At 40.6% G+C, this 21263-nt stretch overlaps 1 protein-coding gene across 2 annotated transcripts in view; it reads left to right on the top strand.

The window, feature by feature from the left end:
* The first annotated feature begins 2830 nt into the window (after positions 1–2830).
* Positions 2831–21263, top strand: part of LOC123970215 (protein sidekick-1-like) — a 248953-nt gene continuing 230520 nt past the window's right edge. For both annotated transcript variants that reach the window (XM_046048135.1, XM_046048134.1), the window contains exon 1: positions 2831–4500. In XM_046048135.1, coding sequence (XP_045904091.1) covers positions 4326–4500 — 175 coding nt within the window. In that variant the 5' untranslated portion in view covers positions 2831–4325. The remainder of the gene's footprint in view (positions 4501–21263) is intronic.

The raw sequence follows: 21263 nt of genomic DNA, 5'->3' as shown, positions 1-21263 counted from the left end.
TGTGATATCAAACATTATCTTAGCAGGCTTAATAAGTAATATGGCTTTGTTATGGGTAGAAGGACAAATGCAGATATAGCTATAACTTGAGTGGCTTGTTCTCCTTACACAAGATTAAATTAGAAAAAACATGTATAAGTGGTACTTACATTTATATTCCTTCTATTGTATACTTTGCTTTACAAAAGAATCGATTTAACAGTTTCATGCTGCATACTACTATTGAAGCAGTATGCAGTATGTAGTACATACTGTGGCAACCGGCAGTAAGTAGGCGGTTCTGAATACAACCAGCATTTCTCCAAGTCTCTGGAAATTTACTGGAGGGATGAACACCATTCTTTCAAAAGATATTCCCTCATTCAGTGTTTTGATGATAGTGGTAGAAAACATTGTCACTCCAAAATCTCCATTGCTTTTATTGCTGTCAGCTCCTCCCTGTTAGGATTCCTTCAGTCTACATCATTCAGGAGGTTTTTACCAGAATCTGCAGAAACAAAACAAACAGACCAGGTGATTGAAACCGGTATAAACACTAAGTAAAGCAGTTTCACGTTAAAAACATCGGATGCTGCACTCCCTAGCTGCCGCTAACGTATGCTCATCTTCCGATGACTAAAATCCTTCATCTGGTTAAAATACATAGTTAAAAATGTCCAAGATCTTATTGCAGTGTATTCCAAAAATGTGGCTTTAAACTGGATAAAGAGTCAATTTATGACAGCTTCTGTCAGAAAACTACAATGCTGACGCATGTGCAAAGGGGCTATGAAGCCATTCACTGGCGACCAAATGAAACGCACCTTTACCTTGATTAAAATGACAGATTTCTCTGAGTTTGAAAATTGTTGGAAACATTTGGGATAACAACTCAACCAACTATATGGCATAGGTCTAGAGATCCCACAATAAACATAGAAACACCAACATGCTGGCTTTACGTTTTCACACAGACATGTTCCGGTTCTGTTACTAAAAATGTTCCCGGCTCAGAGGCAGATCAAATCTGACACCACTTTCTGGCTCCATACCTTTCATACAGCGCAGCAAGCCGGCATATTGGCACAATACTCCCAGAAAATAAAGCAGTGTGAAAGCGGCTATAGACAGTCACCAGGAAACAGCTTCACACAACGTGCTGGAAACTCATGTAAACATCCTCTGCAACGTTATAGTAATACTTTTATCTGTTTGATTTTGTACCAGTTCATGCTGGTTGCATAATAATGTTACATTGACTGCATTTAGCCAACATGATACATCAGCATTAGCTTGCCCGTCGCTTTTCAATGACTATTTGTCTATCTTTCACCAGAAAGGCTCAAGAATGGGAGCACAGCTAAACGTACTGGGTGATGACGAAACAGTTAGTGAGCTAGACTGAATATTATAAATGAGATTGTGGTGTTTTCCTGCGGCGTTATGTTGCATTATTGTATATTATGTGGGTCACATAACAGCGACTGAGATGTTGGAGAAGCTTAATACCTGAGTATCGGTAAAACAACAGTAAAACTAAACTGAACATTAAGAAGCAAACAGCAGCAGATCCATGCTAACGTTAGCTTGCTGCCTGAGAAGGGTCCGACTGTGGACTGTAGCTCAGGGGGCATGGTTTCAGTGTAGGTCAAAGTTCATTAGACAATAATGCGGGATTTGAAGAAGAAGAAGATGATGACATATGGCCATGTCTGAAATCACCCACTACTCTATATAGCGGACAATATAGTGAGCTTGCCATTTTGTAGTGCTGCCGAATGTATAGTGAGAATTATTATACCCTATATAGTCCATTTTGAAAAGTTGTGTACAACCGATGGTCACTAACCAAGCCCTATATACCATCATGCACTGCGCTGATGGGACCTGGTGATTGACAAGTCCATATTATACATTCATGAGGCATCTGCATTCCTTAAGTTTATTTATTGAGGCTTTTCTTATTAATTTTAATTGGCTATTGTTTCTACAGCAATTTTGAACCAGAAGATGGGAAATAAGGTATTTTTAATATGGAATCCAGAACAACCTCTGAGGTTAGGCGCTGCAGACTGAACAGCAGAAACTTTTCATGGAAACTCCAAGTAGCATCACAGTCACTTTACTGGAAACAGAAAGTTGGAAGCCAATTGCCAAATGAGCCTGTATGGAAAGACAAATGGATGAGCTGAGGTGAAGGTGCTTGAGGAGAGTGTGTTGGGGACAGCTAGACGGTGTAGGGAGACAATTTGGCCACTCTGGATGGAAAGTCTGTCTCTGAGTATTTATTGAGGCAATAAAAGATAAGGTCACTGTGTTGTAGGCTTTAATATTAATGTGCCATTTAATGACCCTCACCATGGAAGAAACTAGGTTATCACTGATACTAAGGTATAGCTCCAGGCAGTTATTTTGTAATGAAGCAAGTGCTTGTGTGTGTAGCTAGACAACCAGTGGTGCTTCAGAGAGTTTCTCCTCAGTAATATATATATAATACATAGTCAAATTTCTTTGAAGTAAGCAAGGTGAAAGAATCCCCAGGCTATATTCATCTCATTGTAGCCTACTTCTGTCTACCTAACTGCTTTTACACAAATTTCTCTATTAAGTAATATAAAATAACAAAATTAATAATGTGAAGTCCCTTAATACGTATAAATGGTTGATTTTAAGAGAAACAAATCATAAAAACGTCTTTCAGCCACGTTTCCGCGTGTGAGGCTTTTGGAGGTTTGGGGGCGCAGTCCACCACGCTCTCACTGCTGGCCTTGCTTCCCGCCCCCCGGTTCGGACTGTCCAATAGGAACGGCGGGAGCAATCGGTTGGACCAATCACTAACAACGGATGATAGTGAATGGAAGTTAAGTTTTTGAGTTTGGGATAGACCGAGAGGGAGCGATTAACGGGGTGGCTGTGCAAGACAATTGGTAGCCTATATCAGTGAGAAAAGTAAATCCAGACTAATACATGTTGAGTGTTTCCTATCACACAGGACTGAAAACGCAGTAGCTACTGGAATAAGGCTAAACAAGAGCCCTCTCCCTCGCCCTTTCCAAGTCTGTGCCGAGGAGGGTGGCAGGTGTTCAGTTGAGGGAGACGCATCGGTTCAGTCGGCTCCCCGAGCTTCAACAGGGACCCCGGACGAAGAGGGAGAGAGAGAGGAAAGCAGCCCGAACGCCACAAACTGGGGCTAAACCAGAGTATGAACGGACAACGATAAAAACGTTTTTGAAGTAGACGTAACAGACCCGGGCGGAGTGTTTTGGTGGACCGTTGAAGCCTGGATAAAGAAGCGAAAGGCTCCAGTGTCGCAGCAATGAGAGTTAATATTAACGTCTTTCTGTAACGGCTTTCACTTAAAACCAACTGGTACTTTTTGACTTGTGCCATCTCTTCGCCTGTTTGTGTGTTCGTATAAAAGGAAGAAAAAACTCTCGGTTGCTGCTGAGAAACTTGTAAATGCGTTCATGTTTTCTGCTAACCTGTTGTGTCATTTTTCCGTGTAATCCGAAACGCGGCGGTATTACGGGCAAGTTAACCTATCTGGTATCCTAGACAAGAGTCCCATTCCGGGAGAGCGGTGGATAATTTCGACCCGTGACGACTTGGGTTAACAGTTAATTAGGATATCTTAACTTCAGATAACACACCGCAGCCCGCGCTTCTCCATCACTACACTTCTCTGTGCAGTTTGTTTGCGGTCAAAAACAAGGGGGTATACACAGAATCAATTACTGAATTGATTTTACATGGATGGATAATTTACGTGATGTATTGCTTCTCCGTTAATACGACCACTGTGTGTCTGAACAGCTAAATGATCCGCTGGGCAAATCCCCCGGTGAAGACATCAAAACAAGCGCGGATTTGAGGTTGATAGCCGAGAATAAGCCGATAAGTCTAAAAACACACTCAAATGTATTAATTCCTTTGCTCGGATCAATCCAAATGAAAATGAGGTATCGCAGGACGCAGAAACACACGGACTCCGCCACAGCAGATAGAGATTACTGTGCTATCACACCGTGAAGACTAGTGAGGGAAAGTGTTTTTTGTTGGTAAGGCGACCCCCCTCCACCGTCCCTTCTCGTTCTCCCGCCGCCTGCAGAGTTTTGGAGACCGGAGCTGGGAAATCAGAGAGCGGGGAGCTTGTCGGTAGCGGCTGCGGTGAACTCCCGGAGCTCGGAGCTCCGCTTCGCCGGGAAAGCGCGGAGGTGCAGGGGCTGAAGCCCGTTTCCTCACCGCACGGACTTCTTCCCATTCGTGTGCGGGGCTTAGAGAGCGAAAGAGAGCTGCAGCAGCATAGCATAAGCGGACACGGACACTGTTGGTCCCCTCTCTCCCGCATGATGACACCAGGAGTTTGCTGCCCTGAGAGGTCCCCGGAGCGTGTGGAGGGACCAGCAGCAGGGAACCGGCAGAAGATGACGGGGACAGGGACGACCCGGAGTGGGAGCCGGTGTCATCCTCTTTTTCTCCTGCTCCTTCTTGGCAGCAGCTGCCACATGTTGCACGGCCAAGGTAAGAGCTTTTACTCCCAGGATCCCTGGTTTCAAATGTCAAGACGATGTACTAAGCATATTTATATGTAGACTCATTCATGCTAAAGGTGTTTAAACGGCTTTGAACAAAATGTATGGTCTGAAAACACTCACTGACAGACTCATTTGTCACTGGGACCACGGTAAACAGGGGAAAAGTGAGATGATGACTAACTCCAAACAAGGGATGTGATTTATTAGACCAAGTATAGCAGTTTGCCTGTTAGTTGGGATTTTTCACGTGTCCCTGCAGGAGGTGAATAAAGAGGGGGTGTTTTTAGTAGGCCAGCAGCAATGTTATTTTGTAAATCAGTTTGATTGTTTGTGTGCCAGATACAGATAAAGCACCCACTGTACACAGTATTGTTATTGTTATAGTGATGCTGCTGCATAGATTGTAGGATGATAATTGAAGGATTAAGGTATTGAGGATGTGTATGGGGAGGGGGTGTTACAGTTTCCAAGCATTGATAATCCCCCTCTTAGTCAATGACCTGCTTAACTACAGCTCTTAATTTGGCACAAACACATACATACATGCATATAGTGTATTAATTTAAGTTGCCTCCTATTAGTCCAGCATTGACCCTGTTGTGCTGGCAGGTGTCCAGATTAGTGTGTGACTTGTGGCTGTAGAGGATTACTTCTGGAGTAATTGTTGAATACAGCAACAGGGAAGAAGACACATATGATGAGATATTGATTCCTGACCAGAGCTGTTTGTGGAAATTGTGTGTTGCCATGGAACATGCATTTATGTGCTTATTTTTTTTTTTGAGATAGAGGTTGTGAGAGAGAAACTGGAGATGTGTGTGTGTGTGTATCTTTGTATGTGTGCAATGTACCTCATGGGATCATGTCAGCGTGGCAAAACAAAAGCACAGAAAAGGTCAGACTGGTGTCGGCTCACGGTTTTCTCTGGGTCACAGATGGCGTGGTGGGCAGAATGTAAGGCTGAGACTTGGGGTTATGTGGAGGAGGGGTCTTAGGAATGTCTGTGCATATACGTATATATATATATGTGTGTGTGTGTGTGTGTTAGAGGTGGGGGTGTGCTATTTGTGAATGCCGGGAGAAAGTGTGTGCTGTTTAAGTGCAGGAGAGTGCCTGCGTGAGTGTTAAAGAGGGAGCACAGGTAGGGGAGGAATGAGGAAAGAAACTCAGAAGGCAGTGTGGCAAAGAGAAGAAGGAGGTGGTGTGAGAAGGAGCAGTCGAGGGAGAGGGGAGTGGCAGGAAAAGGAGGTGAGAATAAAAAATGGAGGGGGTAGGGTGTCGGAGAGGGAATGCGGCGGCCGCGCCGTGCATGTCACTCAGAAAACTGTGCCTGCAGTTCAATCGATGATGACGGTATGACAAAACCACTGTGTGTGTGTGTGTCAAAAGTTGCTCTCCTCTCCCTTCTTTTCCCAGTCGTCACACTCTCCCTCTTCCTCCCTCCCTCCTAGGTGTTGAGGAGGATGTGGGAGAAGGAGGGACGGTGTGGATGCAGAGTCAGCTCCTTCCGTCCTCTCTCTCTAATGTCAAGGTCTCAGCAACAGTGCCCGAGTTACCACACACCCCATTCCCCACCTTCAGACCCACCAACCCCTACCAGCTGTCTTGGCTCGGGGTGGTGGGGGGGGTACCCTGCTGCAAAATGTCTATCCCTCATGATGGCTGGCAGGGGGTTGTGTTTATACATGTGTGTGTGTGCTGGGGGTAGGGGGGAATTAGAAATTAGTGAGACAGATACGGGATGGGGCTGGTGGAGGTGAAGGAGGGGTGGGGTGGGGTTATTGATTTGATAAGCTGTGCCAGGCGGCCAATCGAAGGCTGTAGATTTTCCAGGTTCCGACCCCGCTATCCCCAGCATTTATTAGGACGTTTTATTTTAGAAGGAAAAGGATGAAATTCATGAGCCAGGGTTGATCCTCCTGATCTCTCCCTGCCTCTCCCCCACTATCCCCCCTCCCTCTTTCTCTCTCTCTCCCTCTTTCTCTCAGTCAATCGATGCCCACACCCCTCCTCATAAATGTGAGGCTTTATATGAGCCAGCTCTCGTCTCTGGGAGCACATTTAAATAAGCTCATCGATCTTTCATTTTAGAGTTTAAGTGACGGCAGCATTTTACTGCCCCCCCCCCCCATCCACCACCTCTCATCTGCTCACCTCTCCACCCTCCCTTCTTTATTCATAACTTATCCCTCAGCACCCCCACTGCCTCCCTGTCACAGAATGGGTTCTGCTCCACAGCTGTTTGTTAGTGGTACAGAATATGATTTACATTTTGAAACACACTAAATGTGACCCATCCTTGACTTTAGTCAGAATATAAAGTCTAGATTGGCTCTGTCTGTATCCATGCTGAAAATGTGAATCAGTCTCACTATCCTTTAAAGTTATTGTTGTAAGATGAAAACCTTGCCAACTATACAGGATTTTCTGAAAACAGCCTTGTTTCACTTTGGCAGCCATGAGATTTTCAACACGATTTCTAAACATTTTTAGAAACCCAAAGCACAGAGGACCATGTAATACTTCGAGTGACATTAAAACATGAAAATGTTCAAAGTCAGAAGGGTTCACGTTGCAACAGGGATATGGACCATTAGGTTTATAATACGTGAATGATTTTGTCCCAGTTGCTAATGTGGATAATGATAATGCTCTATAAGTAGCCAAAGTGTAATGAAAAAATACTGCTGGTCGTCATTATTGCTAACCTTGCCCAAGGTAATTGCATTAAAATGTGGCTCAGGCATCCCAGCTGTTAAACCATTGCACTACTTTCTAGTCTAAAATATAAATTGCAGGTCATATTTTTTAAGGCTCTTACAAAAGTTTAGTTTTTTACCATACATTTGGAGTTTTTTTTTTTTCTGCTTCAACTAGGCCAAGCAAAGACTTGCATCGCCACGCTGACCCACTTAGTGGATCTATCAGTGTGATTATGTTTGATATGACACATGTCATTGGCTCAACTAAGCCAGAGCTTGATGCTGATTGGACCACTGGGCATGTTTAAGTGAATTGAGGTCACTGGTAGGACATTCGGACGGTGGGCTGTGGACTGGGAGAGTTCTGAGCGTGACGTTAAAACCCAAATCAAATAGACTAGCATGTAGTTTTACACACACACACACACACACACGCGCAAAGTCCTTCTCTCTCATCAGTGTCAAACAGTTAAAGCGGACGTGGAAATTTGCTTAACCATGTTGTAATGAGGAGAGGGTAAATTAGGAGCCTCGTCTAACTGATTATCATTGTCCACGCTGCACAACCTTACCGTGACTTTTCCACCTCTCTCACGCTCACAATCTTATGTTTGTTTTGACATTGTTCATTATCTTCCACTGATGGTCTACCATTTTCTTGCGGCAACCTTTGCTCGCAGCTTATAAAATATATAAAATATTTTTTAGAACAGTTGTGAAGGAATTTGTATTACAGGGCTGTTTGTCACCAGAAGTATTGTAGCAAGCTCCATTACCTTAGCATGCAACCAGAGGATGACGATTTTGATGTATTTTAAACTGTAAATTTACTGCTTGTTACAAAACAGTTATGTTCTTTCTTTGCCCACGGACACAAATTTAATCCCACATTCAAGTAGTTAGAATTTTGGAGGCCTCAGGAGAGACTTTGGCTGTCTGATGGATTGCGTATGTGTGTGTGTATGCGCGTGCATTATGTATAAGAGAAGGAGAGCAAACGGTGGAGGAGAAGACACTGTGAATGTGTGTGTGTGTGGGAGTGTGTGATAGACGTCAGGTTAGTCAGGTCTGAGAGGAAGTGAGGTCCCTGGTCGACTCCCTTATTTCCTGTCTGTCAGGAGGTACAAATCACCACACTTCCACAGCCACCTGACACTTTGCGCTGTGTGTGGCTGTACATGTACCTGTGTGTTTGAGAGGGACAGAGTTTGTGTGTGTCTACCTGCCTGTGTGCAGACCTGATATGTGAAAGAGATTTTAGCCTGACAGGACTGCAGACTAGCTACAGTATGTATTGCTGGCAGGTGTATGTGTGTTTGCGTCTGTGTGTGTGTGTGTGTGTGTCAGGTTGATGCTAACCCTCTATCAGTCCTAAGTGTTTTCTTTTCACAGCAGAAGAAGTGGCAGCTATAGAGAAGCCGCCAGAATCTCCTAATGGAAAATTGTCATTTGTGTGTTTCTGACAAGTGTTGTGTGTTTACCAATTGGCAACCTCCGGGACTTAAAAACAAAGCCAACCCGGAAGTGCCAAAAACTGCAGTTCATCGAAGCCATTAGCTTTAGCAACCAGCCATCATTCGGGCCCGCCTCAGCTCCAACTCTTTGCCCATTTTTGCTAAGATGGCGGAGCCGCACACACTGAGCTTGACTGCCCTTCAGAAACCTATGGGTGTTGTCACAGACGTTTTATACAGTGTATGGTGTGTACAAAGAAGAGACCAGCAGGTGCATCTATCCCATCTTTCTACGTACACGCACAAACCTGCAGTATTTTATATGACTTGTTAGGTGGGGTTGTTGTTGTTTTGAGGTCACTAAGAGGTCAGTTTGGTCATGTCCAGTCCAGTAGTGCTTCTGTGACTGTGGTCAGTTTCAAGCCGCAAAGTATTAAATATTAATAAAAAGAAATAAATATAACAACCAAAAGTGTTGAGTTTGTGTGAAGTGTCTGCACATGTGTGTGCTTCTGTTCAGTCAGAATTGTTTCCTATGTTTGTGAAAAGATGCACTTTATAGGAGTTTTCCTCAAAAACATCCTTCAGAGCTTTGAAATATGAGCCAAGTGGGATACACTCCGGTCTCCCTCGCCCTCCCTCCCTTTCGTCTTGCTTCTTTTTGCACTTCATTTTTTTGTATTTGTTCTTTCAGTATTGCTCCTCTTCTTTTTGGTTTCTCGTTCTTTCTTCCCTCCTTGTCTCCCCGTAAGGGACTAAAGAATCCATTGCTGCAGGCCACACAGGTGGAATGGAGGCTGTTTAGGCCTCGGTGTTTATTATGTAAGATAGGGGGAGGAGGTTGCTATTGATCTGCCATATGTACGTGTGTGAGGAGTGTGGGTAGCACAAAAGCTTATCTTGTACTTTTAAAGATGGTTCTACAGAGACACATCCAAATAAAGAAGAACACTTGCAATACATGAACTCTATTGATTAACTGGACTGCAAGACATCACAAAGCAAAAAGACTGACACATGTCGAGATTGGCAGACAAACAGAAAGATAAGTGAATGCGCGTGCACACACACACCTTCACAACTTTTTTTTGTTAACTAAAGTGTAGGTAAAGTTTAAACTCTTGTGTTTCCCCTTACTGTTCTCTGGTGACAGAATATACAGGCCAACTGGTATTAGATTTAGTCCAATGTATGTCCACGGTGAAGATTTGCTTAAATAAATGAAATCAGAAGGGTTCTTTTGGTTTATTAAAGCCCTAGTCAGATTAATAAATAATTGGTAGTTACAGCTCTACTGACACTACATTGTTTAAAGATGCTTGGTACAGGTATATCTATGTACAGTTATTCTTAATTTTGTCCTTTTATTTTTTCATAATGCAGGATAACATTATCTAACAATTGTGATGCATTTGTTAAATCAATTACCCCCCAAAGTCCTAACAGAATAAATGAAGTGTTGCACAATCACAGTGTTAATAGCTGTATATTAAAACTTTAATTTGATAATCATCAAAACAATGTTTTTTTAGTGATGGGGGACATCTGACATTTGGCTTTAATATTAAATACTTAAATACATCTGTATATGTTGAATTAAACAAGACAGTGATTTCCAAATGCAGGTACTGTGTAGCTTTCATAAGACTTTTATGCTCAAAAGTAATAAAGTTATAATTTATTGGTTGAATTTTCTAAATAAGGATCTTATTAAGACTGAGTCGTGAACAGTCAAAACAAGGCTTTATAGCTGGTACTGTAGAAATTATTGCCGGTTACACGGTCATTTAATAGTACCTCTGGCTATTGTGAAAGCAGAATAGGAATGGGGAGTCTGAAGAAGAGTTATTTTCAGTGTGAAGAGTGATGGTGTGCTCTCTTAGCAGCTTACCTAAATAACACAGACTGCAGGTAATAAATGATCTGCTGCACTCACACCTTCATGGAAATAGAACACAGTTACTTGATATAAACATGTGAATATTACTGCAAAGTTTTGTAATTTAAACTGAAATGAAAATTCTTGGCCGAAGCCGAATATAATGAAACAATTTACAGAATACCGACCACCAAACAAGTACATTCACATTTTTTCACATTTACTTAGCCTTTTTTTTTTTTTTTTACCATTGCATAAATTAAATTGTCAAAATGTGCTTTTTACCCACAGGATTTTCAGAGACTATGGTGGATGGGTCTGAGGCCTGAGAGATTCCGGTAAAGTAAATTACATGTGTCCATTCACTTTTAATGTACACATGTAATATGTTGTAGTTTTCTGTGAATATAATGCAATTAATCTTAATTAATCTTATATCCATAGACACCTTAATTTGAAAACTGGACGTTGTCACATGTGTATCCTCGTGTCACGTGATATGAAGACTTCACAGCCTCTCTTCAGATAGAACTGTCATACTGCAACACTTGTCTTTGTAAAGTGAGAAAATGACGGAATAAAGTCACTAACCTGCCTGTCAGCTCTCACTGGTCCCTTTCAGTGGATTTACCATAAAGCCTTGAATACGTGTGCACTCAAAATTGAGGTCCGGGTAGCTTAATCACCTTTTCACAAACAAGTTACAGAAACACTCAAAGCGGGTCAGACTGTTTGTTGCCTTTTCTAAAAAGTCAGCCTTTCTCGGAAACTTTAAAATGCTTTGACTTTGACTTAGGCCAAACACCGAAAGTGCTTTTTTTGCTATTTTTGGCCGAACATTTGGTGCGTCCATATTCAAATGTAAATATTAAATTGCTAACAAATTGGTAACAAGAATACTTAATTAATATTTTTGTGATGTATCAAATGACAGTGTGAAAACAGTATGAAAGGGGTCGCTCGTATTGATGAACCTACACAGTATAGAGAATTATCACCTGAAGCTGTAGCTTCCCTTAACAGCTGTCCAGCCCACACAACACAGTTTTACTCTCACTGCTCTCATTGTGTCGTTTTCAGCCCCAGCAGGCAGCTGTTTTCAAAAAAAAATTTTTTTAAAACCACACTGTTCCCTTCCCAAATGACAAGCCAGATAGTTGCCTAATGCTTTGGTAGAGACCAAAAACATAGCTACAAGAGCGTAAATATTGGACTTAATGTATGTTCAGGTGGACACAAACAAAACTCTGAATAAGCAACCATTTGCTAACAAGTTTGCCATATCAACTTATACTTATAATTGGAAATTATATGGCAGGGTTGTGCTCCCCTGAACTTGCCAAAAAAAGAAAGAAATCAGTCATTGCAGGTTTACTTCAAAACATATTACCAGTTAACTCACTGGTGAAACTAACAAGAGACTACAAGTAACCTTCAAAACATTAATTATGATTGAAGATGTTTCATACATAATACAAATGCTCTATGCACATGTCAGTTTACTTAGAACTACATTAAATTAGTAAAGCAGGTCCCGTTTATAAAAGATATGGCTGACCCCAATTTTCAGCAATCTTCTAATTATTTTCTGAATTGGTTCTTTGTAATTTCTTGTGGAATTTGACTGTTCCTGCTTGACACCTTTGGGTATTTTTCATTTTATTGCACCTGACAAAAACACCCGAAAAACAGGGAAACCAAAAGTGCAAGACAAAAAATAAACCACAGTCACAAAACACCTTGTCAAATGTGAAAGGGATGTGGCTATGTGTATTTAAAAATGTCAAAAAATACTTGACACAACATGCACATCGACACAACAGATTCTTGCTTGTGAGAATATTTTTTATCTCACATCGGTGCTTTGTTCTCTGGTTTTGAGATAACCCTTATGTGATGAATAGTAACATCTTTTTCTGAGTATAAGTTTTGAAATAAGTTGCAGCCAGAGGAAGATGAGACAAGAACTAATAAATGAAACCAAGAGCCATTGTGACAGTTTCATCATATGTAATACATTTTATGGGGCTGAATGGTATTAAGAACTTTGAACCCAGTGATAGAAATACGTACAGCCGAATGGCTCTGAAATGGACAACAGACAGCCGCATGAGGATTAATCTTAATCAAGACAATAATTTCATGGGTTCCACATGAGAAAAATGTTGGTCAAACTTACTTTGCCCTAAATACTGCAGGTTGTCTTCTGTAAAGCATTTTCCATGGCCTGTAACATACATATTTATTGCCATATTTCTTAAGAAAAACATACCCATGATAGCAGTTTACTTCCTTTTTTGAAAGCCATCCTTTCCTTCCTACCCAAGGTCATGCTTTGAGCATTTAGTATAGTGAGATAAATGTTAGTAGAAGTTACAGAAGTTCTTCTGTTCATATCCTTCACCATCAGTGAAAGGCTATTACAACATCTTTTCTGTCTTGCTCTGTCTGAAACAGGAAAATCCGGTTAAGAACAAGCATCATAACACCAAACTGTCATGATCATGTAGTGGTTTTGCATTAGACGAAATGGTGGGGTGGAGCTGATGTTGAGCGATATTTTCAAGAAATATCTGGTCATAAGTGACCCCTGGCCTGTTCCATAAAATGTTGCCAAATGGAATAGAATAATGTATTATCAGTAAGTCTTGTAAATTATTAATTTATTGGAAGCAGATAGTGTAAAGCAGATTTCACGCACTGCAGCCTACACATAAGAAAAAGAATCTGCTTTGTAATTAGTATCCCTGCAGTCAGTGACAGCCTATAATATTGCAGATATGGTAGTCGTGCATGCTGTGTTTACTGACAGAGCTTACAATATACACATACTGTGTATTGTGTTCCATATATACATGCATATAATATATATATAAAAATTATATAATATAAGATTATATTTTGTACCGTGGTGTAAAATGTTCTAAAATTTGGATTTATGGAATTACAAAAGGTGACACATTTTCGACGCTTGAAAATCACAGATGTAAGGTTCATGTGACATACACAAGGCAATCTAGGAACAGATTCCCATTAACAGGAACCACTGGTGGAAATAAAATTGCAGGTGGCTGGAGATACATCAGAGAGACACACTCAATCTCACTCTCCTAACACCTGGGAAATTCCTATAAAATCCTAGCCTTGTACTGCCAGTCATATGGTGGCAGCACTAGATTAGTTGAAGGCTCAAGAGGAGTCTCAGCGGGGTAAAGAAAGTGACTCTCCGTCATCGAGAATGTTTTAGTCAGTATTTGGATTCGAGCTGGCAACCTTCCAGTGGATCATACCCCAGGCTTAGACCTCTTTGTTTCTCTGCACTTTCTCTCTGTTCTTTTCTCCTCTGTCTTACTTCTCGTCTCTGCTTTCAGCGTGGCTGTGGACATTTTTACTGTGTCATTCGCAGGGTGTGGAGTGTGATATGGAGTGAAGATTGTTCAGTGGAAGAACATCAAATGTGCACAAGGAGAGGGCCCTGTACTCCCCGTAAAAAATGCACCTGGCTGAGGCTTATTATTTGTTTGTGTGTGTTTTCATTGTGGTGGGGCCATCAAGCCATTTGAATGGGATCTTTGCATAGTGAATCGACAGTCACGGAATATAACTGAGGTCAGGCTGGGTTGAGTAGAAGTGAGGGAGTGTACCTCATTGTGTGTGTGTATGTGTGTGTGTATTAAAGCAGCATGATTTACTTGTTGAGTCCGAGGGCTTTAACCTGCTGCAGGTGTGTGTTCTCAGCTTGATGCGTTTGATCTGCCACAGGTGTTTGGGTGTGTGTGTGTGTGTGTGTGTGTGTACTTATCTGCGTATGGTGATTTATGCTATAGGCTTAGAGCTAAAGAGACCCTTTTTGATCTCATCCAGGAATAGGCAGCAAGTACTATACTTATATATATATGTGTGTGTGTGTGTGTGTGTGTGTGTGTCTGCCCAGAGGTTTTAGCTTAGTGCTTTGATCCAAGTTAGAGGTGGGCATACCTCTGTGAGGAGCCAGCCAGCAGTATGGAGACTTGGCTTGGGCTACTGAAGTGTGTGTGTTTGTTTGTTTGTTTGTGTGTGTGTGTGTGTGTGTGTGTGAGTGAGTGTGTATATCTCTATCTTTAAGTGTAGAGCCAAAAAATTGTGGCTTGTGTTTTCACTGTATGTGTATGTGCATTAATGTGTGTGCGGCACAAAGCCACAGCCGTGCTGTTTTGCATGTTGGTATCAGTCTCATCAATAATATGACTCCTCCTCAGTTTCCAGACTGATGGATAACGTTTGGTTCTGCTTTTTACTGTGCTTATTATCTAAAATGGCTTGAGGAACATAATGACTTTTTTGAATGGTAAAGTGATATACATATAAAGGTGGTTGGAATATAAAATTCACAAAAAATGGCTTTTGGCTTTTCGAAGCAGGCAGGAATCAATATTCTTTCCATGTCCTGTAAATACATTGTGATGTGATTATGTCTCTCTCTGCCTCAACTCTGTGACTGGAACTTTCAGGTTGACATTCTGTATGAACTGGAAGCGCTCATTTCCAAGGTAACATACAGTACATACATATGTATATCCACTGGATTGCAGAATAGCATGTTGCATATTTTCAAAAACGGAATTAAAGTGGTACATTGACTGAGAATTTACTTATTCTTATTTCATCACCGACTTCTCAGTTGGGCTCTGATTCAGATCAGTGGTTTAGGGTTTTGCACAGTGTTGCTGCAGTTGTAATTTTACGTGCACACCCCAGTGCGTTAATTCCATTTCTGGAGTTCCATGCAGGGATAAGAGGCTTTCTGCAAAAATTAAGCATTGCATTAGTGCTGGCAGAGCACTGAAGTTGTGCACACCGTCAGCTGTAGGACCTGACTCTTACAATCAGTAATCACATTCGAACAAACCACCACTCACATTTCATCAAGGCAAAGAGGAAATCTTGACAACCTCAAGTCAGTTTTGGATTATTGCTATGCACTTGCTTATGGTTTTTCTGTCTACTTCTGCCTGCTTAGTTTATCCCTTCATAACCCCAACCTGTTCTTTCTTTACCTTTGTTGTCAGTTCACAGATATCACTGTTCTGCTCTGTGTAATCGGTCGTTCACACATGCAGACTCAAAAGCGGGGACAGTGATAGGCTGCTATTCATTGTGAATGGGACCTGGCATTGCAGCTTGGCACTGCCCGCTGAGCTACTATACAGAGATTTAAAAGGCACCCAGTGACACTAAGGGGAAAGTTGAGAAAGGCTCAACTTTATCCAAATGTCCTCTGACATTTCTTTTCAAAAATTCCAAGGGAGTGTGACTGTTCTAAGATCCAAGGGGAGGGTGTTCAACAGTTTAGTGCCATAAAACAGAAAGCAGCCTCACCAGATTTCTTGTTGCACTTTAGGAACTTCTAAAAGAAAGGGAATAGAAAATCTGAGAGTTCTTGTTGGGACATAAAATGAGAGGCAGTTGCTGATATATGTCTGTGCTAGATTATGTAAGGCTTTGTAGATAAGTAAACTGACTTTATAATCAATTCTTAAAGATACAGGTAACCACTGCAGAGTTTAAAATCACTCCCAGATCTATAACATTAAAGGCTAGCAAACACTGACTTTTCTGCTCATTTCTTAAAAGTCTTCACTAATCCAAATGGTAATGTCAATGAGACAGATAAAAAGTGTATCATCAGCGTAACAGCGACATTTGACATTATGCTGACTAATTATGTTGCCCAGAGAGAGCATATATGAAGAAAAAATAATAGGGCCTAGAATGCTTCCATGAGGAACACCGTAGTCATTGTTCAAATGTCTGTGACACAGAGTTGCATAAACTAACAAAAAGGTTTCTTTCTGACAAGTACAAGTGAAACCAGTCAAGCACATAAAAAAGAGGACAGTTTTGCAGATCAGCGTGGACGACAAAAGGACATTTTGGTGTGGTTGTTGTGGTAAATGATAAGTCCATGTACAGTAATTTTACTTTTCTTTGAAATCTGTTGCATGGTCTCATGTCCTGTATATTTTGTTTTATCATCTTCACTCAGAGAAACATTTGCTGCATCTGTCTGTTCATCAGCCACAGAATTTTAGGTGCTACTAGAAACTGGATAGCTTTAACTATCTGTGGGCTCACTTTTCCTCATCTCAAGTGTATTTTGTAAAACACTACTTTTTTAAAGTAAAGCGTACATGAGCCATCAATTTTAGATTAAAGTAACAAATCAGTGTTTTTAATGATGACTAGCAATTCAGTAGTTTATATCGCCATAATGTGTATGTATGTTTCCTGTGTGCTGAAGACGATGTTTTGACTCACATGGTGTTGAAGTGATAATGATTGGGATGAACTGTTCCTATAACAATAGAGAAGAAAGGTGGTGTTGATTGATGGATGGGGAAGTGAATGGGCACAGATGGATGAGAAAATATGCTAGTATGAAGAAAAGTAATCAAAAAGGAAAAATAAGTAATTCAAAGAGAAAGTAGGTGGAAAGCGAGAATAGGTTGTCAGATATGGGGTCACTGGAGTAGATGGATGGATGAGAGAAGGCGGTACAGAAATGAATGGACGTAATCAAAACAAAGTCTAAGATACTTAGTCAAGACAGATGAAGTGAAATACTAAGAGAGAATAGTTTGTTGGCTAATGGACTCACTTTATCTATTTTTTTCTCTCCATTCTTTCTAATTCCCCTCTTACTCCCTGATCTCTCCAAACGTTGCACATCATTCTTTTCTTCTATCCCGGCCTGCATTACGTCTTTCTCCTTTCTACCACTTATTTCTCTCCTCCACTCTCTGTAATTGGGAAGGGGCGGTGCACACGCATTCATCTCATTAAGTGCACACACGCACACACACACACCATACTCACGGACATTTTGTTATCCTGTAGTAAAATGAATGTGGATTGAATCACAAGTCATCTCTCACAGGATCCACTTTATCTTTTGAATGTGGGAGCAGAAAGAGGGAAAGGCAAACAAATGAAAATAAAATTAAAGCGTTCAAGCGAAACAGAGAAATTAATTATCCTGTTTGCCTGTTGATGCAAACCCTTCAATAGTACCCTGTGCTGACCTGCTGTAGAGTTTGCGCACATAAGTTAACTTATCAGGACACAAACACAAAGACACAGACACTCTCATGCCCTCAGTCATCTTGAGTTTTACTCTAACCTGGTGGTTACAAAGTTTTGTGTTTAGTATGGTGGCTGTGTTTGACTTGGTCATGGCTGTCAATGCCACTCACAATGGGTTTTTTTAAATATTTTTCACCTGTCTCTACTGGTCATGATATTTAATGTGTATTTTTGTGTCCGCAGTTCAAACAAGCAAGAGAAACGAATATAAAATGATTATAAATTGTAGAATAGAGTTATTAGAAAAATGTGCAATATTGAAGTACATACAAAATAAATGTTTATAATATATATATATATATATATATATATATGTTTCTTGATATAATCGATACATTGATAATAGTAATAGTTTGATAGTGCAGGAGTAAGCTTTGCTGCCAGTGTAATGATGGTAAGTAAAATTATATTGTTCATTCAGGCCCTCACTAGATTACACCATGCATCTTGTGCTGCTTTCACATGACAGCGAAAAAACAAATTTTAATGAATTTTACATTCAATTATCTTTCCTTTTTGAAAAAGGACGTGACAGTTTTCAAATGCATCACTTTAGAGACAAAACACTAAATGAGCCAACTGACTGATAAATGATGACACCCAGAGTTTCCCTGAGAACAACTCCAGTGACAGAATGAAGAGAGCCGGGTTCAGGGATGGAAAGGCAGGACCTTGTATGTGTAGATTTGAGTCAAGACTATCAAACGTTTATAGTGTAGTCAATTCAGTATAAAGACAGTTATTAGCCAGAATCAATTGTGTTGTGTTAAGAGTTTACAGCCCCACAAATAGGGGGAGTTACTTCCTTTTCTGCATTTTAAATCATCTTTAATTGAATACTTTAGGTGTTTTGGTTGTTGGTGAAGCTATGTTAGCACATTGAAAAGGTTTTAGAAGCTGTCGGTAGGAGTTTCTTAACACGCAATCATAAAAAACAGCCAGTCTATAAACAAACTCAGATATGGCTAACTGAGTGCATCCTTTCAAATCACTTAGTAAAATTATAGACAACAGACAGTTATGTTTTAATATACGTCAAGTTACTGTAGTTGTTGCCACAGTGCATTGATGCAATTTTCTTCCAACATTACTTCACATGAACTGTGATTTTGATGTCTTTTGAAATGTAAATTTAAGTCAAAATGAACTGTGCCCCTTAAAGCATCTTTGAGTTCATGTATAGTAATATTTTGGTCTGCTTTGTGACTGCATTTCTTTCCTCACAGAAGCTGGCCTCGACTCTCCTCTTGGCCCATTAAACTGTCTGTTTCTTATAAAGAGGATGGGAGGAGCTGATGTGATTGGCCTTTATTGAAGCTCACACCAACTCCACTTGCTGATATTGCAGTTCTTCTATTAATGATATACTCATTCTGGTCCTACATCTTCTCCACATCATGCCCCACTGGTCCATGGCAATGCTTGCACTTTTGTGAAAATAGTACTTTGTGACACAAGTTTGGAGTCCATTCAGGAAATTAGAGGTCACTGTGTCATTATTGCTTTGGATTTAATCATAAGGCTGAATTGATTTGATACAATAACTGATTAAGTATGTTAAGCAGCTCAGTTCTCCTTCCCTTTGGGGCCTACAACAGATGAAGGTGTACAGTTAGTCAGGTTTAATGGTTAGTAGTAAATCATTAGTGAATGCTGTTTCTGGTGTTAATTTACAGTGTACAGTTGGATTTTTCACAAACATGAGTGCAGACAATGAGAGTGTTTGGATTTTGGACAGTACTTTGGATAGGATCATATTGGAGAAAAGCATAATCTATCATGTGGTAAAACGCATTGCTCAAGAAAAGACTTAAAGAAAAGATAGATTAATTGATATAGTAATTTATATTTTCCTCAGGAAAACCTATGATTGAGATGTCTAAAGTCAGGCTACACTTTGCCTTCTGCACTTGAGTTGTCAATGAAAATATTATGTAGCTCTCAATAGGATAACCTAACCTGTCTTACAGTTCTCCAGGTGCCTGCCATCATTTTCCTTAAATGAAGCACAAGGACTGTTTGCTGCCACTTCGTCCTGCATTCATAGACATCCACCCACCTGCTCAGTTTGTGAGAGACAATTTGCACCAATCTATGTTAAATATGTTGCTCATGGACAAACCAAGGTCTGACTTGCACAGTGAAACCACAAATTCTCATGCAGCCATTGGTATTATAACAAAAATCTATAATAGTTCTCTGTAATAATATGATAGTGTTCTCTGAAAGGCAGTGTGTGGGTTTTGCTCCAATAATCTGTTCCAAATGTCAGTCCACGGCTCTAGGCAAACATTATGCTAAGTACTGCAACCATCATTTCTAAACAGCTCCTCATGCCCGGCAAACACACCTTGAATGGCCTTTGTGTGTGTTTGTGTTTGGGCTTAGTATTTACTGTTCACCGTAGTTCTTGACAAAATCTACTTGATTATGCGCTTTCAGAGTCACTTTGTCTGGCATAGTGGCTTATTAGGATGTCACTTGCTCATCAAGATGTGTGCGCGTGGGCTGAGTGTGTGTACCTTGTGTATCTGGGCATTTCGTACCTCAGGTGTGTGGATAATTGCAGTGTATCTGTGTGTGTTTGTATACGTGAATGGGCTTTTTAACCACCTGCTTTCAACACGCTCAACACAATCTAAAAGAATTTCTCAATCTTCAGCAGCTTGATTCTCTCTCTCTCTCTTTCTCTTTGACTCTCCGTCTCTCCGTCTCCCTCTCTTTTCTCACCTCATGGTCTTCCTGTCTATTGCTAGTCTAAATCTAATTAGCTTGTATCATGGATGTATTAGGCTTGTATAATGACACAGCTGGCCCTTTCTCTCTTTTCACACAAACACACATTCACACAACAGACATTAGACGCAAACCTATATTATCATAAATGAATAGAGTGAGGGAGATAGAGTGAGGAAGATGGAGGAAGGGAGAAGTGGATTTTAATTATGTGTGTGTTGGTGAAGGAACAATACTCTATGCAATATGTCAATTTATTTGTTCATATCCTCATATTTCCTCACACCAACACAATAAGAAACATATTGAACTAATATATCCCCAAAATTAAGATGATTTATGAATAAGCCAAGTGCGAGCAAAAGCAGAGTACAGCAGCTATCAAAGTTATATAAACACACAAAGAAAAACGCATACATACACAAGTGTACAACCGGCCTACGCACATATGGGTTTAAGAGGACTGTATATGGATCCACATGGATGGAGAAAAACTGTTTTATTTTTCCGTTTTTCAATTTTCTGCAGCGCAATTCTGCTGAAACAGTAAACTGCATTGTGTTGCACATACACACGCTTGTAAAGGCAGACACACACACAAAGAAGTTAACTGAACACACACAAACCAAAAGCAGGATTACATGCTGGCCGAACACCCAAGATAATAGTTAACGTGGTCAGTGATTTTTGTCATGTTAGCACAATCACAACAGTATTCATTTTTCATTTTTCTGTCAAAACACACAGACAGGACCAAATGTGGTGACAAGCATTGCGAGAGAGAGAGAGAGAGAGAGAGAGAGAGGCTCAACACATCTGAGCATGTGCAGTTTACACTTCCAGTAGTTTCCAAATT

The sequence above is a fragment of the Micropterus dolomieu genome, linkage group LG04 (assembly GCF_021292245.1).
Source record: "Micropterus dolomieu isolate WLL.071019.BEF.003 ecotype Adirondacks linkage group LG04, ASM2129224v1, whole genome shotgun sequence".
NCBI classification, from domain to species: domain Eukaryota; kingdom Metazoa; phylum Chordata; class Actinopteri; order Centrarchiformes; family Centrarchidae; genus Micropterus; species Micropterus dolomieu.
This window is presented reverse-complemented; position numbering and strand designations above follow the sequence as displayed.